Source organism: Nyctereutes procyonoides, unplaced genomic scaffold (assembly GCF_905146905.1).
Source record: "Nyctereutes procyonoides isolate TBG_1078 unplaced genomic scaffold, NYPRO_anot_genome, whole genome shotgun sequence".
In the NCBI taxonomy this organism is placed as follows: domain Eukaryota; kingdom Metazoa; phylum Chordata; class Mammalia; order Carnivora; family Canidae; genus Nyctereutes; species Nyctereutes procyonoides.
The window spans coordinates 11,434,666-11,454,061 of record NW_026575142.1 but is presented as its reverse complement, the minus strand read 5'-3'; the positions used below and the strand labels follow the sequence as shown (position 1 = coordinate 11,454,061).

Genomic DNA, 19,396 nt, shown 5'->3' with positions numbered 1-19,396 from the left:
GCCACTTAAATTTAAACTCATGTGTTCTGATGGATTCGATTTTGAACTGTTTTCATGAAATGCTGATGGATGCAAAGGGATTATCTATTAAACAGTAATTTAAAAAAACTGAATGTTTTAGTAGCAAAATATACACATCTAGACTTGGGAGTTTTTAAGATTAATTAAAGATTAATTCCTAGCTTTATTTTAATAATACTTACATTAAGTTCTTAAAACATTGTCAAGATACCAATTTTCCTAAAATAATTTAATTTTTTAATCAATTGATAACTCATGTTCATTTTTACACATTACACTTACACAAATCATATTGCAAACCTTTTCAAAATAAAGATAGATCCCTAAGGAAATGACCTTTCATAAAATGTCATGTAATAAATATAATTTGTATTAAATTTATTATTGAAAGAGAGGGATAGGAGTGCCTGGGTGGCTTGGTCAATTAAGCATCTGCCTTCAGCTCAGCTCATGATTTCAGGGTTCTGGGATTGAGCCCCTAATTGGGTTCTCTGCTCAGTGGGGAGTCTGTTTCTCCGTCTACCCCTCTCTCGGTGATCTCTCTCACTCTCTCTAATAAATAAATAAAAAATTTTAAAAAGAAAGAAAGAGGAGGGATAGGAATTGGGCAATTTTAGACTGACAGTTATTTTCATAGACGCATTTCAATAATCAAAGTATTTTTAAAGCTAAAAAATGTGGAGTTTAAAATGAAATATCAATGGATAAGATCAGAGTGTCCCTTCTTTTTCCTCTCATTACCAGCACAATCATAAACAAGCACTGTGCTCCTTACTAACTCACCCTTAACACCTATTGTTCTAAAGAAAGTGTAAAGCAACTCAAACAAAGCAGCTCTGTTAAGAGATTGAGTAATAAAGGCCAGGGACTAGTTCCCAGTAGGACATACTAAACTATTCTGTAATATTGACACCTCTTGAACCATTTAAATATAGACAGGTGTTGACACCTGAACTGAATTTTCCGACTGTTAGGCCTAGATGAAGCATCTTTATGTCTTGATTCCTTCAAAGGCTATTAAAGAAGCAGATTGTTCAGCTTGTCTTTTCACAGAGTTTTCCAAGTCTACTCTGTTACTCCATTAAGTTTTTGCCCAATCACCTGCTCTCCAAGATTCGCTTTCTAGTGATATAATTGAACTGACATTTGGTAAGCTTCTCCTCACTTAAAATTTTTTTAATTTTCTTCTTTTTTCTTGTCTTCCTCCCTGTATTTTCTACTTTAATAAAAAATTCTCCATTTCGGTACAAAGTGGAGCTTGGCTCCAACCACCTCTATCAATCAGCTCTTCCTTTTATCACATCAGCAAACCAAACCAATCACATCACAACTTCTATATTACTGAGAACCATTGGTATTTCCTCACTTTGAATTTCTGGCTGTTCTATTATGTACAAAATGCAAGAAATATAGTAAGATATAATATTTCCATGTTTCAGAGCCATGAAAAATGTCAATGCAATGTTGATAAATAACTCACTGAACACTGAAGAAGCTCAAACAAGTAAGTAATCATTTCGGAATTAAAGTTCTATACTTTTCAAGTACTTAAGTCCTCAAGACCAGTGTCTTTACTACCATTTCACAAAACATTTTTTTTTTTTAAGTAAGCTCTAGGTCCAATGTGGGGGTTGAACTCACAACCCCAAGATCAAGAGTCAGTTCTACTGACCAAGCCAGCCAGGCACCCTCACAGAACAACTTTTAACATTTATCTTAAATTTCATAATTTTTATTAGTTTCATATATAATTGTTACTTATTACATGTTACATTAAAATACACTGGTCATATGCATCTCATTAAATTTTATTAAATAAGTTTCTACATAACATGCCCTTGCTATCAATTACCATTTTCATACTTCAAAAATAATTATATTAAAAAATGTAAATTTAAGTCAAACACCAAGTTCAATTCGCTTATTAGTGAGTATGATATATCATCCTCTAAATATCTAGAGCCCTTCTTCTCTTATGCTTGGCCCCCTTTCCAAACATCTTAAGAACACATATAACTGGCCTTATAAGAGATACCCATGTGATCAGAGCTGCTTATAGAAAATGAAAGGAAAAAATTCTTTCACCCTTTCTTCACTCTTTTCATGTAAAATTTGACTTTTACAACCAATCTTTTTGATTCTCTCTCTCTCCTAGCCTTACTTAGCCTTATTCTGTCCAGAAAACCTGAGAAGGGACATAAGTAGATGTTTGATACTTTTTTAATCCTAATAATCTGGATACCCATTTTTTACCCATGTGCCTCATTGAGTCCTCCAATATGATTATTTACTTGCTTCTGACTTCTAATTGCATAGATTCTCAAATTCAAAAAAGTCCATGTAACTACTTTTCCCATCAATTATTAACTAGCAAAAATATTCAGAATTTAGCTTCATCATTAAAACACTATCTAAGGGATCCCTGGGTGGCGCAGTGGTTTAGCGCCTGCCTTTGGCCCAGGGCGCGATCCTGGAGACCCGGGATCGAATCCCACGTCAGGCTCCCGGTGCATGGAGCCTGCTTCTCCCTCTGCCTATGTCTCTGCCTCTCTCTCTCTCTCTCTGACTATCATAAATAAATAAAAATTAAAAAAAACAACACTATCTAAAAGCATACTTGTTACTTGGATCGTCATTACTTAAACAGATAAACATTACTTATTCAGTTCTCAATATATTTGTCCTATGTAAATTAATTTTAAATAAGTTAACTTACTATTTTTTTCTTCTGGGATTTTAAATCATCCAGTGCTTCATCTAGAAAAAAAAAGATTTAATTCATAAATCAAAGCTAAATCAGGTATTAAGATTAGATATCTTAAAAATAGTATGCCAAATGATATACATTAAGCATCCACAAGAAAAGTTTTAGAATTTTTTACTGACATGTACAGATAAAAATTATCTCAAACTTTATACATATATATTTCATATTGTTGCCTATATGTTACAAGTAGAGAAAAAATTGACTTTATATAGAGTAAAACACCTTTCAAAATTTAAAAAGACCTATACATTTTATCAAATAGAATTTAAATAATTATTCTTAATTTAATTAAATTTATAGATAAAATTATTATTTCTTCATTTAAGTTCTGGGGTAGCAAATATCTGAATACTCAAATCAAAGTATATTATTTATGTAAAAATCCAAATACAAACTTATACAAAGACTGTACTATATTTTTTTTAATATTTTAGTTTTTAATGTGCTAGCAGACTTATTACTAATGGGGGGGAAGCCTGCTAACATCTTTAAAGAGAATAGACATCTATAGTTATATAAGACCAAGCCAAATATTTATCCCTTAATCCAGAAGTCAGCAAACTTTTTCTAAAAGGGCCAGACAGTTAAATATTTTAGGCATTATGGGCCAAAAGGCAAAACTAAGTCAGTACTTTTTAAAACAAAAAAGTAAAAAAAATAAAAATAAAAATAAAACAAAAGAGTAAATAGATTTCCACAAATCTTTATTGACAAAATTCAATACAATAATAATTGAGTTAAATTTTTTTTTTGTAACACAGATCTATCACTTAAAAGAATGGAATTATTTTCTTTTGGGTGGGGAGATAACATTTAAATGAGGTTCAAAGTTAGTGTTCTCTATCATCAAAAATGATTGCAAATATTAGCACATTGATGTTGATCTGTCATGAGATTTTACATATTTGATTCTTTGAAAATGGTTTTTCAGACATATACGTACTGCTAAATACTGAAATCAGTCCACAAGACCATGATTTTAATTGAGTAAATTCATTGTTTGGAAGGCATTTATAGACTTAACTCTTCTATTGATATTTGCCTTTTCTTGTCATTATATTGCAAATTAATCACTTTCAATTGAAGATAAGTGGAAGCTCCTCAATTGTATAGTTAAATGAATTTTGAAATACAGAAATTTCCTTTGTACTTCTTGAAGTCTGAAAAACACTGTTGGGTCGTTTCTCTTTTGGCTAAGATCAAGTGTGAAAAACACTGCTGGAACTATAGTTTCAGCTCAGATCATGTATTTACTACAAATTTCAGGGGGAATGAGGATCTTGCTTCTTGCTTTTCCAAGTCTTTTTTACTTTTTTAAGATGTTTTGATTTATTTATTCATGAGAGACACAGAGAGAGAGGGGTGGGGCAGAGACACAGGCAGAGGGAAAAAGCAGGCTCCATGCAGGGAGCACTACATGGGACTGGATCCTGGGTCTCCAGGATCACGCCCTAGACTGAAGGCGGCGCTGAACGCTGAGCCACCCGGGCTGCCCCCAAGTCTTTTTAAAAAATTATTTTGTGTCAATACAATGACATTTATTTTCTTAATGACTTTATAGCATTATAGGTTTTGCATATAAGGATTGTTTGTCTTGCAATCTTAGGTTGAACTCCTTAAGAACCATTGTCAACTCTGCAACAAAAGCTAATTTTCCAAAGTCAGTCAACATCCAATCATAGTGGTTGAAGGTGGTTCTTCTCGTACACAAATACTACAATCTATGCCCTGAGCTCAAAACATCACAATAAAACTGTACCGGCAGGTTAAGATATTCAGCTTCTATTTATGATTAAAGTTCACATAACTGACAATGGTTAAGTTCTCGAGAGTAAATAAAATTCTCCATTGACACTACTAACTTATGGTAGTTCAAATACGCTCGGAAAAGTACCTGCTGCCACATAACACAATGAATAACCACAAAATGAAAACACCTTACAGTTTCACAAGTTTGCATATTAATCCAAATAGGCCTTTTTCTGCTTCATGCATTTTTTTTTATTTTAGTTGACACACAATGCTACATTAGTTTCAGGTATACTGAAACTAATTTGACAAGTTTATACATTATGCTATGTTTACAAGTGTAGCTACCATCTGTCCCATTACATCACTAATACAATTTCATTGACTGTATTCTTTATTCTGTGCCTTTTAGTCCTATGACCTACTCATTCCATAACTGGAGGTCTATGTCCCTCTCCCCTCTTCATCCATTTTGCCTAATCCCTGACTCCCCTCTCCTCTGGCAATCATCAGTTTATTCTCTGTATTTACAAATCTGATTCTGCTTTTTGTTTATTCATGTTTCTTAGATTCCATCTATGAATGGAATTATTTGTCTTTGTCAGTCTGACTTATTTCACTTAGCATAATACCCTCTAAGTCTATCCAGAAGGTCTCAGCACAATCTCATCCTTCATATCCCATTGTGTGTGTTATCTATTTGTCTACTGATGGACACTTAGATTACTTCTGCAGTTATTGTAAATAGTGCTGCAATAAACACAAGGTGCATATATGTTTTTAAGTTGGTGTTTTCATTTTTTCTGGGTAAATACTCAATAGTTGAATTGTTGAATCATACGGTATTTCTATTTTTAATTTTTCAAGAAATCTCCATACTATTCTCAACAGTGGCTGTACTAATTTACATTCCAGCTAACAGTACACAAAAGTTCCTTTTTCTCCACATCCTAACCAAATTATCTTTTTTTATTTTAGCCTTTCTAAGAGATATGAGGTGATATCTCACTGTAGTTTTGATTTGCATTTCCCTGATGATTGGTGATGCTGAGTATCTTTTCTTGTGTCTTTTTCCTGTGTCTACTACAATTGAGCAGTATCAGATCCAAGAAAGATCACTCAAAATCATTTGCCATATTTTTAAACTATCTTGCTTCCAATATTCTGTTCTTCAAGCAATTATTCTTGCCAAAAGGCTACTTACTAACTAAGCAAATATACTTTCTCTGAATATATTTTTTTCAGCTGCTGTAATCAAACACAATAATTAATTCACCATTGGTAAATAAATGACTTTCTCTGCTTCACTAATAGGCCAATCAGAAACTTATTTGGTTGAAGCTCCATTTTCACTTTTTTTTTTTTTTGGTAAGATTTTTTTTCTTTTTTTTTGAGAGAAGGAGAGAGAGAGTACAAGCAGAGGAAGTAGCAGAGGTAAGGGAGAAGCAGGCTCCCCGCTGAGCCAGGAGCCTGATACGGAGCTCACAGTCCTGGGATCATGACCTGAGCAGAAGACAGTCACTTAATGTATGAAGCCACCCAGGCACCTCTCACTTTTTATTTTTATGAAGAATTCAGCTATGATGAGATATTCCATTTTTAAAATTCTAATTCTTATGACCATTGCTATTCTGTGAGTTGGGAATATTATGAGTACTTGGTTTGGTACTATCAATGTATATTTTTATTCTTCGAGCACAACTATAATGTCATTGAATAATAAACACAATGCTTTATGTTTTGATAACAAAACAACCCACGGTCTACTATGCCCTAAAAATGCAACATTCAAAGTTAAATCTTCTCCTCTTTTGTTTTTTTCATGATGAGTATACAGTGGTAATTTTGAAAATATAAAATTGTCACTATATATGGCACATGAAATGTCAAGTTATAATTGTGTCACTGTGATGTGTAGTACATCCTGCAACAGTCTGAAGTGTTGAGAGCACCACATAGTCTATCACAACTACTTAACTCTGCCATTGTAGGATGAAAGGAGTTACAGACAACATTTAAGTGAATGGGCAGCATTTTGCTCCAATAAAAACAGAAATTTGAATTTAATATAAATGTAATATCCCAAAATATTCTTTTGAATTTTTCAATGATCTAAAAATTTGAAAATCATTCTTAAATCATGACATGTAAAAGTGGTGGGCAGGACTTGGCCCACAGGCTATGGTTTATCAACTCTTATTCTATACTAGGTCCAAGGTATAGAAAAAAAGGAAATAAAACTAAAAGAGAACAAAAAGCAAGAATACAGGGGCAGCCCCGGTGGCCCAGCGGTTTAGCGCCGCCTTCAACCCAGGGCCTGATCCTGGAGACCTGGGACTGAGTCCCACATCAGGCTCCCCGCATGGAGCCTGCTTCTCCCTCTGCCTGTGTCTTTGCCTCTCTCTCTCTCTCTCTCTCTCTGTGTGTGTGTGTGTGTGTGTGTGTGTCTCTCATGAATAAATAAATAAAATCTTTAAAAAAAAAAAAAGAAAGAACACAATCAATAGCTTCAGGCTTAAATATATATATATTACAATTGACTTTATGCTATGAGTTTTTATGCTAAAAAAATAAATGTAGGACTGTAAGATAACCTTTTATGAGTTCTATTTTACATGTACATGTAATACATACTCAAATGAATTAAATTTTTTTAAAATAAAAGGATCCCTAAAATAATTTTTAAAGCAACCCTTTTATATAATAACTATGTCCTGATGTGTCTATTTATAAGTTAAAATATTCATACATTTAATTTGCTTAGAGAAGTGTTTCCAAGCACTCTTTTAAGAGATTTTTTTTGTATTTTCCACTATTTTGTTAGTTCCATGAGGTCAGAGAACATTTTGTTTTAAACTTCTTCCTGTCCTTCTGGCATCTGCTATATTACCAAATATCAGTGGAAACAACATCATAAGCTTAATTTCCTTAATATGATAGTAAGTACCAATATTTTTTAAAAGCACAGCAAATATCATACTTTATGGTAAAAAAAAAAAATAAAAGCTTTTCCACTGAGAATTAGAAACTAGACAAAGAATCTGCTATTTCCACTTCAACTCACTATTATACTGAGTCCTAAACCATTAAAACAAGACAAAGATTAAAAAGACAAGAAAAATAAAAAAGAATAAGGAATAGAAAAGAAAAATCAGTACCATCAGCCCACGTGTGTTAACACTTCGCAATTTTTATATACCTTGGCATAGTTTCACTTAGTACTCATAATAATCCTTCCAAAGCAAATATTTCATGTGCATGATGATGATGATAATACATGTTTCCACTTTGCAAATTAGGAAACTGAGGTTCAGAGAATTAAAATTTGTCTGTAGGACAAAAAGATAGCCAGTGTGGTGGAGCATAAGTGAAAGACGAAGAGTAGAAAGAGATAAGTTAGAGAATAGGCATAAGCCAGAAAGCAGGGGTAAAGAATTCAGATTTACTCTGGCTGTCACGGGAAACCATTACAAAATTTGAAGCAATGGGCAGCCCAGGTGGCTCAGTGGTTTAGCACTGCCCTAAGCCCAGGGTGTGATCCAGGAAACCTGGGATCAAGTCCCACATTGGGCTCCCTGCATGGAGCCTGCTTCTCCCTCTCCCTGTCTCTGCCTCTCTCTCTCTGTCTCTCATGAGTAAATAAATAAAATCTTAAAAAAATTAAAATTAAAATTTGAAGCAGGAAAGACACAATAACTATTTTATACCTTAAAAATAGACTGGTTTGGAAGTAATTCCTATTACAGGGAGGAGATGGACAATGACCTGAATTACAAAGTAGTAGTAGTAAAGCATATTAGAAGTGGTCAGATGCAAGATAATTGTGAAGGTAGAGATGACAGGACTTTGAAGGGGAGAGAGAAATGCATAGTAGATTAAAGGGAATATGAAGTCAAAATCGAGTCCTGCCCACCCTTCCCCCCACAACTATGTGGAAGTGAGATTATACACCAATAGAGACAACTCAAGAGAAAGAGATAACACAAAAGAAGGTAATTGCAGGAAGAGATAGCTGCAAGAACAAAGTCCTTGAGATGGCCAGAGTATCCAAAATCCAAAGCATAAATGGAGAGCTTAGCCATAGATGGCATCAAGTTCAGTCTTCTAGACTACCACTGAAGGATGCTAACATACTGAGTAATAGATGGAGCTAACTGTATATATTTGGTGGTGGCAGTTGCTCTCATCTATTTACATCTATTTTCTCCATAAAGTGAGACTCTCCATGAGTTGCCAGGTAGATTTTTGTGGGTTTTGTTTGTGAATTTTGAATTTTTATTTAGTTGACTGATTGGTTGGTTTTATTTTGGTTTGGTTTTTGTTTATTTGCAGGAAGGCAGGTATTAGTGATCTGAAGAGAAATATAATCTCAAGAAATACTCTCAAAGAGAAAAAAGTGAATTTTCTAGGGAACTACGAAATAGGACCATGTAGTAGTACAGAGTATACATTTAATATTTACTATCATAGATTTAAAATAAGTCTGGTCAGGGACAACTGGGTGGCTCGGCCAGTTAAGCATCTACCTTTGGCTCAGGTCATGACCCCGGGGTCCTGGGATCCAGCCTCCATGCTTCTCCCCCTTCCTCTGCTCCTGCTCCTCCCCTCCTCCTTGCTCTCTCTCTTATATAAATAAATAAATAATCTTTTTTAAAAATAAAATAAGTCTAGTCAGTATGCTTTATGATTTTCTCTATGATTTCTTTTGAAAGAAATTTAGCTTTTCTGATGCAGGGATAGACCAAGCTTATAAAAGTTTTTAACCAGAAGAGAGTTTTGCAGTCATAGATTAAGAATATAATTGTATTTAAATAAGGTACAGTTTTTGCCAAATAGAATGGGAAAAAGGGGCAAAGGTGTCAAGAGTATCTGCAAGGAATGGTCACTGGGCTAACCCATGAACATAAACTGGGTTAAAGAGAAGTCATAAGTGAGGGGGGGCAATTTGAAAGTCATATATGAACCTTACTTGGATTTGAATCAAACAAAATATATTTAATATTTTATGATATTAGATATGATATGATATGATAATATATTACGTTACGTTAATGATAATGCATTGTATAATGTATTTTCTTAAAGGCCTTTCATGGATAGATATAACTGGGATATACTTAAAAAAATATAGTATGTAGATAAGAGGGTGGGGATAAAAATTAAACAAGGCTGACCATGAGCTGATAGTTATTTACATTGTGTGATAAGTATATGAGCACTTATACTATTCACTTTCCTTTTGTGTATATAATTTTTATGTGACATTTTTGACAATTAAAAGTTAAAACAAAAAAAAGAAGTCACATTCAAAGTTCGTTTATGATGAAATTCGCATATCTTTGTTTAATTATAACTCATACTTTTATACCTGAAAATCTTTAAAATCTGTACATAGGATACAGAAGGAAACATCATAATTTGCATATTTTCATAAAAACAAAAGCCTAGGAACAGTGAGGTTAAAGAGAATGGTGCAATTAATTAACAAATTAAAAGATGTCTACTCTATAATAAGTTTTGTGTGAAGATTAATAAATAATTTCTCTCAATTTAAAAGATGAATTAATGAAAGGAACTGTTTTGTGTAAAAAAATTCTGAATAAACAAGATGAACATAACACAAATGTAAAACAGAATCCCTTCAGTATTTACAAGATCGTCATTTCAATACACCATTTCACAACCTGCCATTCAGTTACAAACCAATGTACTATAAGAAGGTGTTTTTTAAAATGTATTTATAAAAACTTAGAAATTAAACTTACTATTTCTTTCTGTTCTCTTGGAAAAGAAGAAAATAAGCACTGTTCTTATGCTCCAGATGCTACAGAGGAAGCAAAATTCAGAAACAAAACCAACATTAGGATAAGTGAATTAAAAGCCATATAAAATGAAAACAAATATACATTTCCAGTTAGAGTTCAGTACATTGCTTCCCTTATATTTTGAAAATCAGAAAGTATTTCTGTATTTGAGACTATCAGAGGTCTACCTCTGCTTTCAAGAGTTCTCAAGATAAAACACATGGACCTTTTGAGGGTTCCCCAGAATTATGAAATTACCTTTCTGTGTATAAGTGCATTTCTCTGGAAAGAGCACTGTGTTTATCACTCTGAAAGGGGTCTATAAACCAGCCCCCCAAAAAATTATAGAATCCCTTCTTACTAAGTAAGCATCAACTCCAAAAATTTGTCTATTCCCATGCATTGAGAGAAAAGCACATTTCACAAATTCAGCACATTGTGCAAATATAAGCTGCTATTACTTCCCTATGGAAGGATCTTCTCTACTAAATAGAATAAGCTATCTAGAAGAGAAAAAAACTTACCTTCAAGGAAGTACTTTACAAGTAAACTTAGCTAAACACTTCCTTTCAAAGATTTTATGAGAATTCTTTGGGCCTTACATTAGTAAGACATGAAATGATATTAAAAGTAAATCAAAGAATGATCCTAATCACAAACTTGTCAAGGTCATCTCTCAAATTCAATGTAAATACAGCACAATCGTTTTCTTCAAAAAACATAGAATACATATACAAACATTATTCATAATTTTATAAAAGAAATACATTGCAAGGGCGCCTTTGTGGTCCTTCCAAATATTTTCTTATGCTGCATCTCAAGTGCACATGGAATATTCTCCAAACAGATCACATACTGGGTCACAAACCAGGTCTCAACTAGTACAAAAAGATAGAGATCATATCATGCATATTTTCAGACCACATAATACATGAACCACAAGAAAAAAATTGGAAGGACCACAAATATATGGAAGTTAAAGAATATCCTACTGAAGAATGAACAAGTCCACCAGGAAATTAAAGAAGAATTAAAAAAAAATACATGGCAGCAAATGAAAATGAAAATACAACAGTTCAAAACCTTTGGGATACAGCAAAAGTGGTCCTAAGAGGAAAGTACATAGCAATACAGGTTTTCCTCAAGAAGCAAGAAAAGTCTCAAATTCACAACCTAACCTTACACTTAAAGGAACTAGAAAAAGAACAGCAAATAAAGCCTAAATCCAGCAGGAAAAGAGAAATAATAAAGATTAGAGCAAAAATCAATGATACAGAAATCAAAAAAACAGTAGAAGAGATCAATGAACTGGCCTGATTCTGACTGAAACTGAGCTGGTTCTTTGAAAGAATTAATAAGATCAATAAAGCCCTGGCCAGACTTACCAAATAGAAAAGAGAAAGGACCCAAATAAATAAAATCATGAATGAAAGAGGAGAGATTACAACCAACACTCAAGAAACACAATTATAAGAGAGTATTATGAGCAAATATATGCCAACAAATTAGGCAATCTGGAAGAAATGGATAAATTCCTAGAAACATATGAACTACCAAAACTGAAACAGGAAAAAGTAGAAAACTTGAACAGATCCATAACCAGGACAGAAACTGAATTAGTTAAAAAAAATAAAAAATAAAAAACCAACAAAAAAAACAACCAGGAGTTCAGGGTCAGATGTCTTCCCAGGGGAATTCTACCAAACATTTTTTTTTTTTTTTTTTTTTTTTTTTTATAAATTAATTTTTATTGGTGTTCAATTTACCAACATACAGAATAACACCCAGTGCTCATCCCATCAAGTGTCCCCCTCAGTGCCCGTCACCCATTCACCCCCACCCCCCGCCCTCCTCCCCCTCCACCACCCCTAGTTCATTTCCCAGAGTTAGGAGCCTTTATGTTCTGTCTCCCTTTCTGATATTTCTCACACATTTCTTCTCCCTTCCCTTATATTCCCTTTCGCTATTATTCCTATTCCCCAAATGAATGAGAACATACACTGTTTGTCCTTCTCCGGTTACTGTGGCCAAGTTCAAAAAGGGTGTTGCCTGAGTTCTTCTCTGGGATTTTGATGGAATCTTGTCTCACATTTAGATCTTTCATCTATTTTGAGTTTATCTTTGTGTATGGTGCAAGAGAGTGGTCCAGTTTCATTCTTCTGCATGTGGATGTCCAATTTTCCCAGCACCATTTATTGAAGAGACTGTCTTTCTTCTAGTGGATCGTCTTTCCTCCTTTATCGTATATTAGTTGAGCATAAAGTTCAGGGTCCACTTCTGGGTTCTCTGTTCTGTTCCATTGATCTATATGTCTGTTTTTGTGCCAGTACCACACTGTCTTGATGAACACAGCTTTGTAGTACAACCTGAAATCTGGCATTGTGATGCCCCCAGATATGGTTTTCTTTTTTTAAAATTCCCCTGGCTGTTTGGGGTCTTTTCTGATTCCACACGAATCTTAAAATAATTTGTTCTAAGTCTCTGAAGAAAGTCCATGGTACTCTGCGCCTTTTGATGGGGTCATTAAGCCCATTCACGTTCAGAGTTACTATTGACAGATATGAGTTTAGTGTCATCATGATATCTATTTAGTCCTTGTTTTTGTGGATTGTTCCACTGACCTTCTTCTTAAAGGGGAGTTTTAAGAGTCCCCCTTAAAATTTCTTGCAGAGCTGGTTTGGAGGTCACATATTCTTTCAGTTCCTGCCTGTCTTGGAAGCTCTTTATCTCTCCTTCCATTTTGAATGAGAGCCTTGCTGGATAAAGTATTCTTGGTTGCATGTTCTTCTCATTTAGGACCCTGAATATATCCTGCCAGCCCTTTCTGGCCTGCCAGGTCTCTGTGGAGAGGTCTGCTGTTACCCTAATATTCCTCCCCATGAAAGTCAGGGACTTCTTGTCTCTTGCTGCTTTAAGGATCTTCTCTTTATCTTTGGAATTTGCAAGCTTCACTATTAGATGTCGAGGTGTTGAACGGTTTTTATTGATTTTAGGGGGGGATCTCTCTATTTCCTGGATCTGAATGCCTGTTTCCCTTCCCAGATTGGGAAAGTTTTCAGCTAGGATTTGTTCAAATACATATTCTGGCCCTCTGTCCCTTTCGGCGCCCTCGGGAACCCCAATTAAACGTAGGTTTTTCTTCCTTAGAGTGTCATTTATTTGCCTTAATCTGTCTTCGTGGTTCTTTAATTGTTTATCTCTTTTTTCCTCAGTTTCCCTCTTTGCCATTAACTTGTCTTCTATGTCACTCACTCGTTCTTCCACCTCGTTAACCCTCGTCGTTAGGACTTCTAGTTTGGATTGCATCTCATTCAGTTGATTTTTAATTTCTGCCTGATTGGATCTAAATTCTGCAGTCATGAAGTCTCGTGAGGCCTTAATGCTTTTTTCTAGAGCCACCAGTAGCTGTAGAATAGTGCTTCTGAATTGGCTTTCTGACATTGAAGTGTAATCCAGATTTTGTAACTCTGTGGGAGAGAGGGCTGTTTCTGATTCTTTCTTTTGAAGTGAGGTTTTCCTTCTAGTCATTTTGCTCAGTGCAGAGTGGCCAAAAACAAGTTGTATTGGAACACGGGGGAGTATCACTGGTCCGTCCAGCTGGTCTTCTGGGGGAGGGGCCTGCTGTGCTGATTTTCAGGTGTTAGCACTTGGGGGAGCTGCTCTGCCCCTGCCTGCTGCCGGGCTCAGCGGGGGTTGTTTACCCCGCCAGGCCCCAGGAGGAACAGCAGCAGTTGCTACGGCAACTCTGGAAGCCTGGATTCAGCCTCCGCAGGAACTACGGGGCTCGGGGCTCTCGGTTCTCCGTCCGCAGGGCCTGGAGGCTCCGGGGCGGGGCCGCTGATCTGCTCAGCTCGGGGCAGGAGCGTCCTCGCTGTCCTGGGCCCTCCCGGCCTCTGCCTGTCCCGGGGGAGGCCGGATCCTGGGCTGTGTCCCGGCGCCCTGTGCTCCGGGGCCTGCGCTGTGGGATTCGCGCTCCCGCCCCGCAGCCCCCTCCGCGGAGCCGCCGCCCGAGCCCCTCCGAGCTGCTCCGGTCGGTCCCTCCGTGCGCGCTGCAGCCCTTAGGGAGCTCGGAGCACTCTCCTGCGCTCGCAGGTGTCTGTTAGTGTCCCCGGGAGCCCGAGGGCATCCCCGCCCTCCTGGGTCCTGCTCCACCTCCCTGCGAGCCCCTTTCCGCCCGTCCGGGAAGGTTGGTGCAGCTCCTGCTCCTCCGGGACGGGGCTCTCCTGTCCTGGGGACACTCGCCCCGGCCTCAGCCCGGCTCCTCGCGGGGCCCCTCCCCCTCGGAGGCCTTTTGTTTCTTTATTTCTTTTCCCCCCGTCTTCCTACCTTGATAGAAGTGCGAACTTTTCTCACTGTAGCATTCCAGCTGGTCTCTCTTTACATCTCAGGCCGAATTCGTAAATTTTCAGGATGGTTTGAAGGTTATCTAGGTAATTTGGTGGGGACAGGTGATTTGGGGACCCTGCTCTTCCGCCATCTTGCCCCTCCCCCTCTACCAAACATTTAAAGAAGAATTAATGTCTATTCTTCTGAAACTGTTCCAAAAAAATAGAAATGGAAGGAAAACTTCCAAACTCACTCTATGAAGCCAGTATTACCTTAATCTCAAAACCAGACACAGACCCCACTAAAAAAGAGAATTACAGATCAATATCCCTGATGAACATGAATACAAAAATTATCACAAAGATACTAGCTAACAGGATCCAACAGTACATTAAAAAAATTATTCACCACAACCAAGTGGGATTTGTTCCTGGGCTCCAGGGGTGGTTCAACATCCTCAAATCAATCAATGTGATACACATTAATAAAAGAAAGTACAAGAACTAGATGTTCCTCTAACAGATGCAGAAAAAGCATTTGACAAAATACAGCATCTTTTCTTGATAAAACAAAAACAAAAAACAAAAACAACCAGAAACAACCTCTCCATGTGTAGCAATGGAGGGCACATACCTCAGTATCATAAAAGCCATATATGAAAGACCCACAGCAAGTATCATCCTCAACAGGGAAAAACTGAGAGCTTTTCTTCTAAGGTTAGGAAAATGGCAGGGATGTCCACTCTTACCACCGTTGTTTAACATAGCACTTGAAGTCCTAGCCTCAGCAATCATACAACAAAAATCAATAAAAGGCATCCAAATCAGCAAAGAAGAAGTCAACTTTATGGGGAGATTGGGTAGTTCAGTTAGTTAAGCAGCTGCCTTCAGATCAGGTCATGATACCAGGGTCCTACTTCTCCCTCTCCCTCTGCTGCTCCTCCTGCTTGTACACTCTCTCTCTGTGTCAAATAAATAACTAAAATCTTAAAAAAAAAAAAAAATAAAGAAGAGGAAGAAGAAATCAAGTCAAACTTTCACTCTTCACAGACGACATGATACTCTGGAAAACCCAACAGACTGGGTGGCCTCAGTTGGTTACGCATCTGCATTTGGCTCAGGTCATGATCTCAGGGTCCTTAGATCAAGCCCTGCATTGGGCTCCCTGCTCAGCAGAGTCTGCTTCTCCCTCTCCCTCTAACCCTCCTCCTGCCTCAACGCACACACTTGCTTTTTCTCTCCATCTCAAATAAATTAATTAAAAAAAAAAAAGAAAGAAAGAAAGCCCAGAAGACTCTACTCAAAAATTGCTAAAACTGATAGGAATTCAGCAAAGTTGCAGAATATTAAATCAATTTACAGAAGTCAGGTGCATTTCTATACACTAACAATGAAGCAAAAGAAAGAGAAATTAAGGAATCGATCCCATTTATAATTGCACCAAAACCCATAAGATACTTAAGAACAAACCTAACCAGAGAGGTAGAGGATCTATACTCTGAAAACTAGAGAACACTTATGAAAGAAACTGAGGAAAACACAAAGAAATGGGAAAACATTCCATGCTCATGGATTGGAAGAACAAATATTATTGAAATGTCTATACTACCCAAAGCAATCTACACATTCAATGCAATCCCTATCAAAATAGCAGCAGCATTTCTCACAGAGTTGGAACAAACTATCCTTAAATTTGTATGGAACCAGGAAAGATCCCAAAGGAATGTTGAAAAAAACCAAAGTGGGAGGCATCACAATTCTGGACTTCAAGCTGTATTATAAAGCTGTAATCAACAAGACAATATGGTACTGGCACAAAAACAGACACATGGATCAATGGAACAGAATAGACAATCCAGAAATGGACCTTCAACTCTATGGTCAACTAATCTTTGACAAAGCAGGAAAGAATATCCAATGGAAAAAAAGACAGTCTCTTCAACAAATGGTGTTGGAAAAATTGGACAAACACATGTGGAAGAATGAAACCGGACCACTTTCTTACACCATACACAAAGATAAACTCAAAATGAATAAAAGACATAAATGTGAGACAAGAATTCATCAAAATCCAAGAAAAGAACACAGGCAGCAAGCTCTTTGACCTCAGTCACAGCAACTTGCTAGAACACGCCTCCAAAGGGAAGGAAAACAAAAGCAGAATATTGAAATATACTCCCTTACTCCAAAATAAAGCACAGTAATCCCCCTTTGTGGACAAGAAGTTCTTCTTTTGGTTTTTATCAGAACTACTGCTGGAGAAAATGAGCTATCATAAAATACACATTTCCTTCAAGACTTGAAGAGACAGAACATATATAGTTAGTTAATCTTTAGGACCAAATTAACTGAAATTCTTTCATATTTTTAAAACAAAATTTAGGGAGAAAATAAATCTAGTTCTAGTTATTCCAATGAAGGTTTTTGCTCTCCTAATAAATATAATTTATGAAAATAGAGCAACATGTTTTGTGAAGATATTAAAGATACTATTACTGACTCCTATTTTGACAATAGCTGCCTAATTTCCATTTCCTCTTCTCTTCTTAGAAATATTCCAAACAACAAGGAGAAGAAAAATTAAAATTCCTGTCCTGGTATAAAATAAGATATAGCTAAAACCCAGCTCTCAAAATGTGTGGGCAGACTCCCAAAAGTAATGGAGATCATGAAGATCAAAAGTGCAAACACAGAAGGAAATCTATTTATCTCACAAAGGGGTAGCAAGACAAACTTCTCAAAGTGTAAAGCCTAAAGCCCCTGTTTATAACAAGAATAAGACACACATGCTATAGGCAGAAACTCCTCAGTTTGGTTCCAACAATGAAACAGAAAAGGCAGAGCTTAAAGAGAAACCATTCGTAAATACCCTGTTTACAAAGAACATTGTTTTTATGGCAGCAGGAGAGAAAAGAGGTTTTGTATTAGGAAAAAATACACAGTTGCCTAACCCTATTGGCTGGGGAAAGATAAAAGCTAACAAATTAGCACATTCAATCCTGGATCATAAGGAAAATTCTAGATAGCCTGGAATGTGGGAATATATGCCCTGATACTCACACAAATCTCCTACAAAAAAACAGGCAAAAGTAAAGTAAAATACCACATAGCTAGAGAAATCTATATTTTTAAGTTAAAACAAAAAAAGCAAAATACAAAATTATGTTCCAAAAACTAGACCAATGTCTTTCCTCTCAATAAATGTTAAGTGAGCTAAACTAACCAGAGCAAAAAACTTTCAGACTGGATCATAAAAACAAAACCCAACTCTATAATACAAACTAACATCTAAACTAAGAGTTTTTCAAAGTTGAAGAAAATAAAACCATGGGCAAAAGTATACTAGGTAAATACTCACAAAACAAGGTTATCTTAATAGCCCACAAGGTTGAAATCAAGACACCCACCACCACCACCAAGAAAGTTTTAAACTAGAAAAAGAAAGTCATTTCATAGTGTTAAAAATGATGCAGTTCCTTTCCAACAAATGGTGTTAGAGCAACTGAGCATCCATGGACAAAATGAAGGAAAGAAAAAAATAAATGAATCTCAACATGAACCTCACACCTTATATACAAATTAACTCAAAATGGCTCATGAATTTAAAAAAATGTTAGAAGAAAAAAAAAAGCATAGAAAAAAGCAAAAGAAGAAAATCTTTAGAACCTATAGTTAGAGAACCTTGACAACAAAAGCACAATCCGTAAAAGGAAAAATAAATTTTGTCCTGCAACAGCCCTATTAAGAGAATAAAAGACAAACTACAGACTGGGAAAAAATATTTGCAAACCATATGCCCAATAAATAACTTGTATCTACAATATAAAAAGAACTCTCAGAACTCAACGGCAAAAAGAGTAAAAAATCCAATTAGAAAATTAGGAGACATGAACAGACATTTCACAGAAGAGATACAAATGGCAAATAAACACATGAAAAAAAGTTCAACATCATTAGCCCTTAGGGAAATGTAAATTAAAAACACAATGAAATATCACTACACATCTATCAGAATAATCAAAACAGGAAATAGCAAAATACCAAATGCTGGCAAGGGCACATTTATATGCAACCAGTAGAATGTAAAATGGTACATCTACTCTGAAAAAATGTTTAGCAGTTTCTTTAAAAACTAAACATGTACTTACCATATGCCTTAGAAATTACATTCTTAGGGATATACCCCCAAAGAAATAAAAACTTATGTTCAGACAAATGCCTACATATAAATGTTCATTGAAGTCTTACTTGTTTTTTGTTTTGTTTTGTTTTTAATTTATTTTTTATTGGTGTTCAATTTGCCAACATACAGAATAACACCCAGTGCTCATCCCATCAAGTGCCCCCCACAGTGCCCATCACCCAGTCACCCCCTCCCCCCGCCCACCTCCCTTTCTACCACCCCTTGTTCGTTTCCCAGAGTTAGGAGTCTCTCATGTTCTGTTTCCCTTTCTGATATTTCCCACTCATTTTTTCTCCTTTCCACTTTATTCCCTTTCACTATTTTTTATATTCCCCAAATGAATGAGACCATATAATGTTTGTCCTTCTCTGACTGACTTATTGAAGTCTTATTTGTAATAGCCAAAAACTGGAAACTATCCATATGTCCTTCAACAAGTGTACGGTTAAACAAACTGAAGTATGTCAGTATGAAGTATGTATGGAATACACCCAACAATACAAAGAAACTATTAATACACTTAACATCTTGAATGGATCTCAAGATT

The 19,396-nt window shown here is 36.0% G+C and overlaps 1 protein-coding gene across 5 annotated transcripts in view; it reads right to left on the bottom strand.

Moving 5' to 3' along the window:
• Positions 1-19,396, bottom strand: part of LNPK (lunapark, ER junction formation factor) — a 93,499-nt gene that overhangs the window by 53,156 nt on the left and 20,947 nt on the right. For all 5 annotated transcript variants that reach the window (XM_055307950.1, XM_055307951.1, XM_055307952.1 and 2 more), the window contains exons 5-6: positions 10,303-10,361; positions 2,738-2,778 (exon numbers count right to left, since the gene is read on the bottom strand). In XM_055307950.1, the coding sequence (XP_055163925.1) occupies positions 2,738-2,778; positions 10,303-10,361 (100 nt within the window). The remainder of the gene's footprint in view (positions 1-2,737; positions 2,779-10,302; positions 10,362-19,396) is intronic.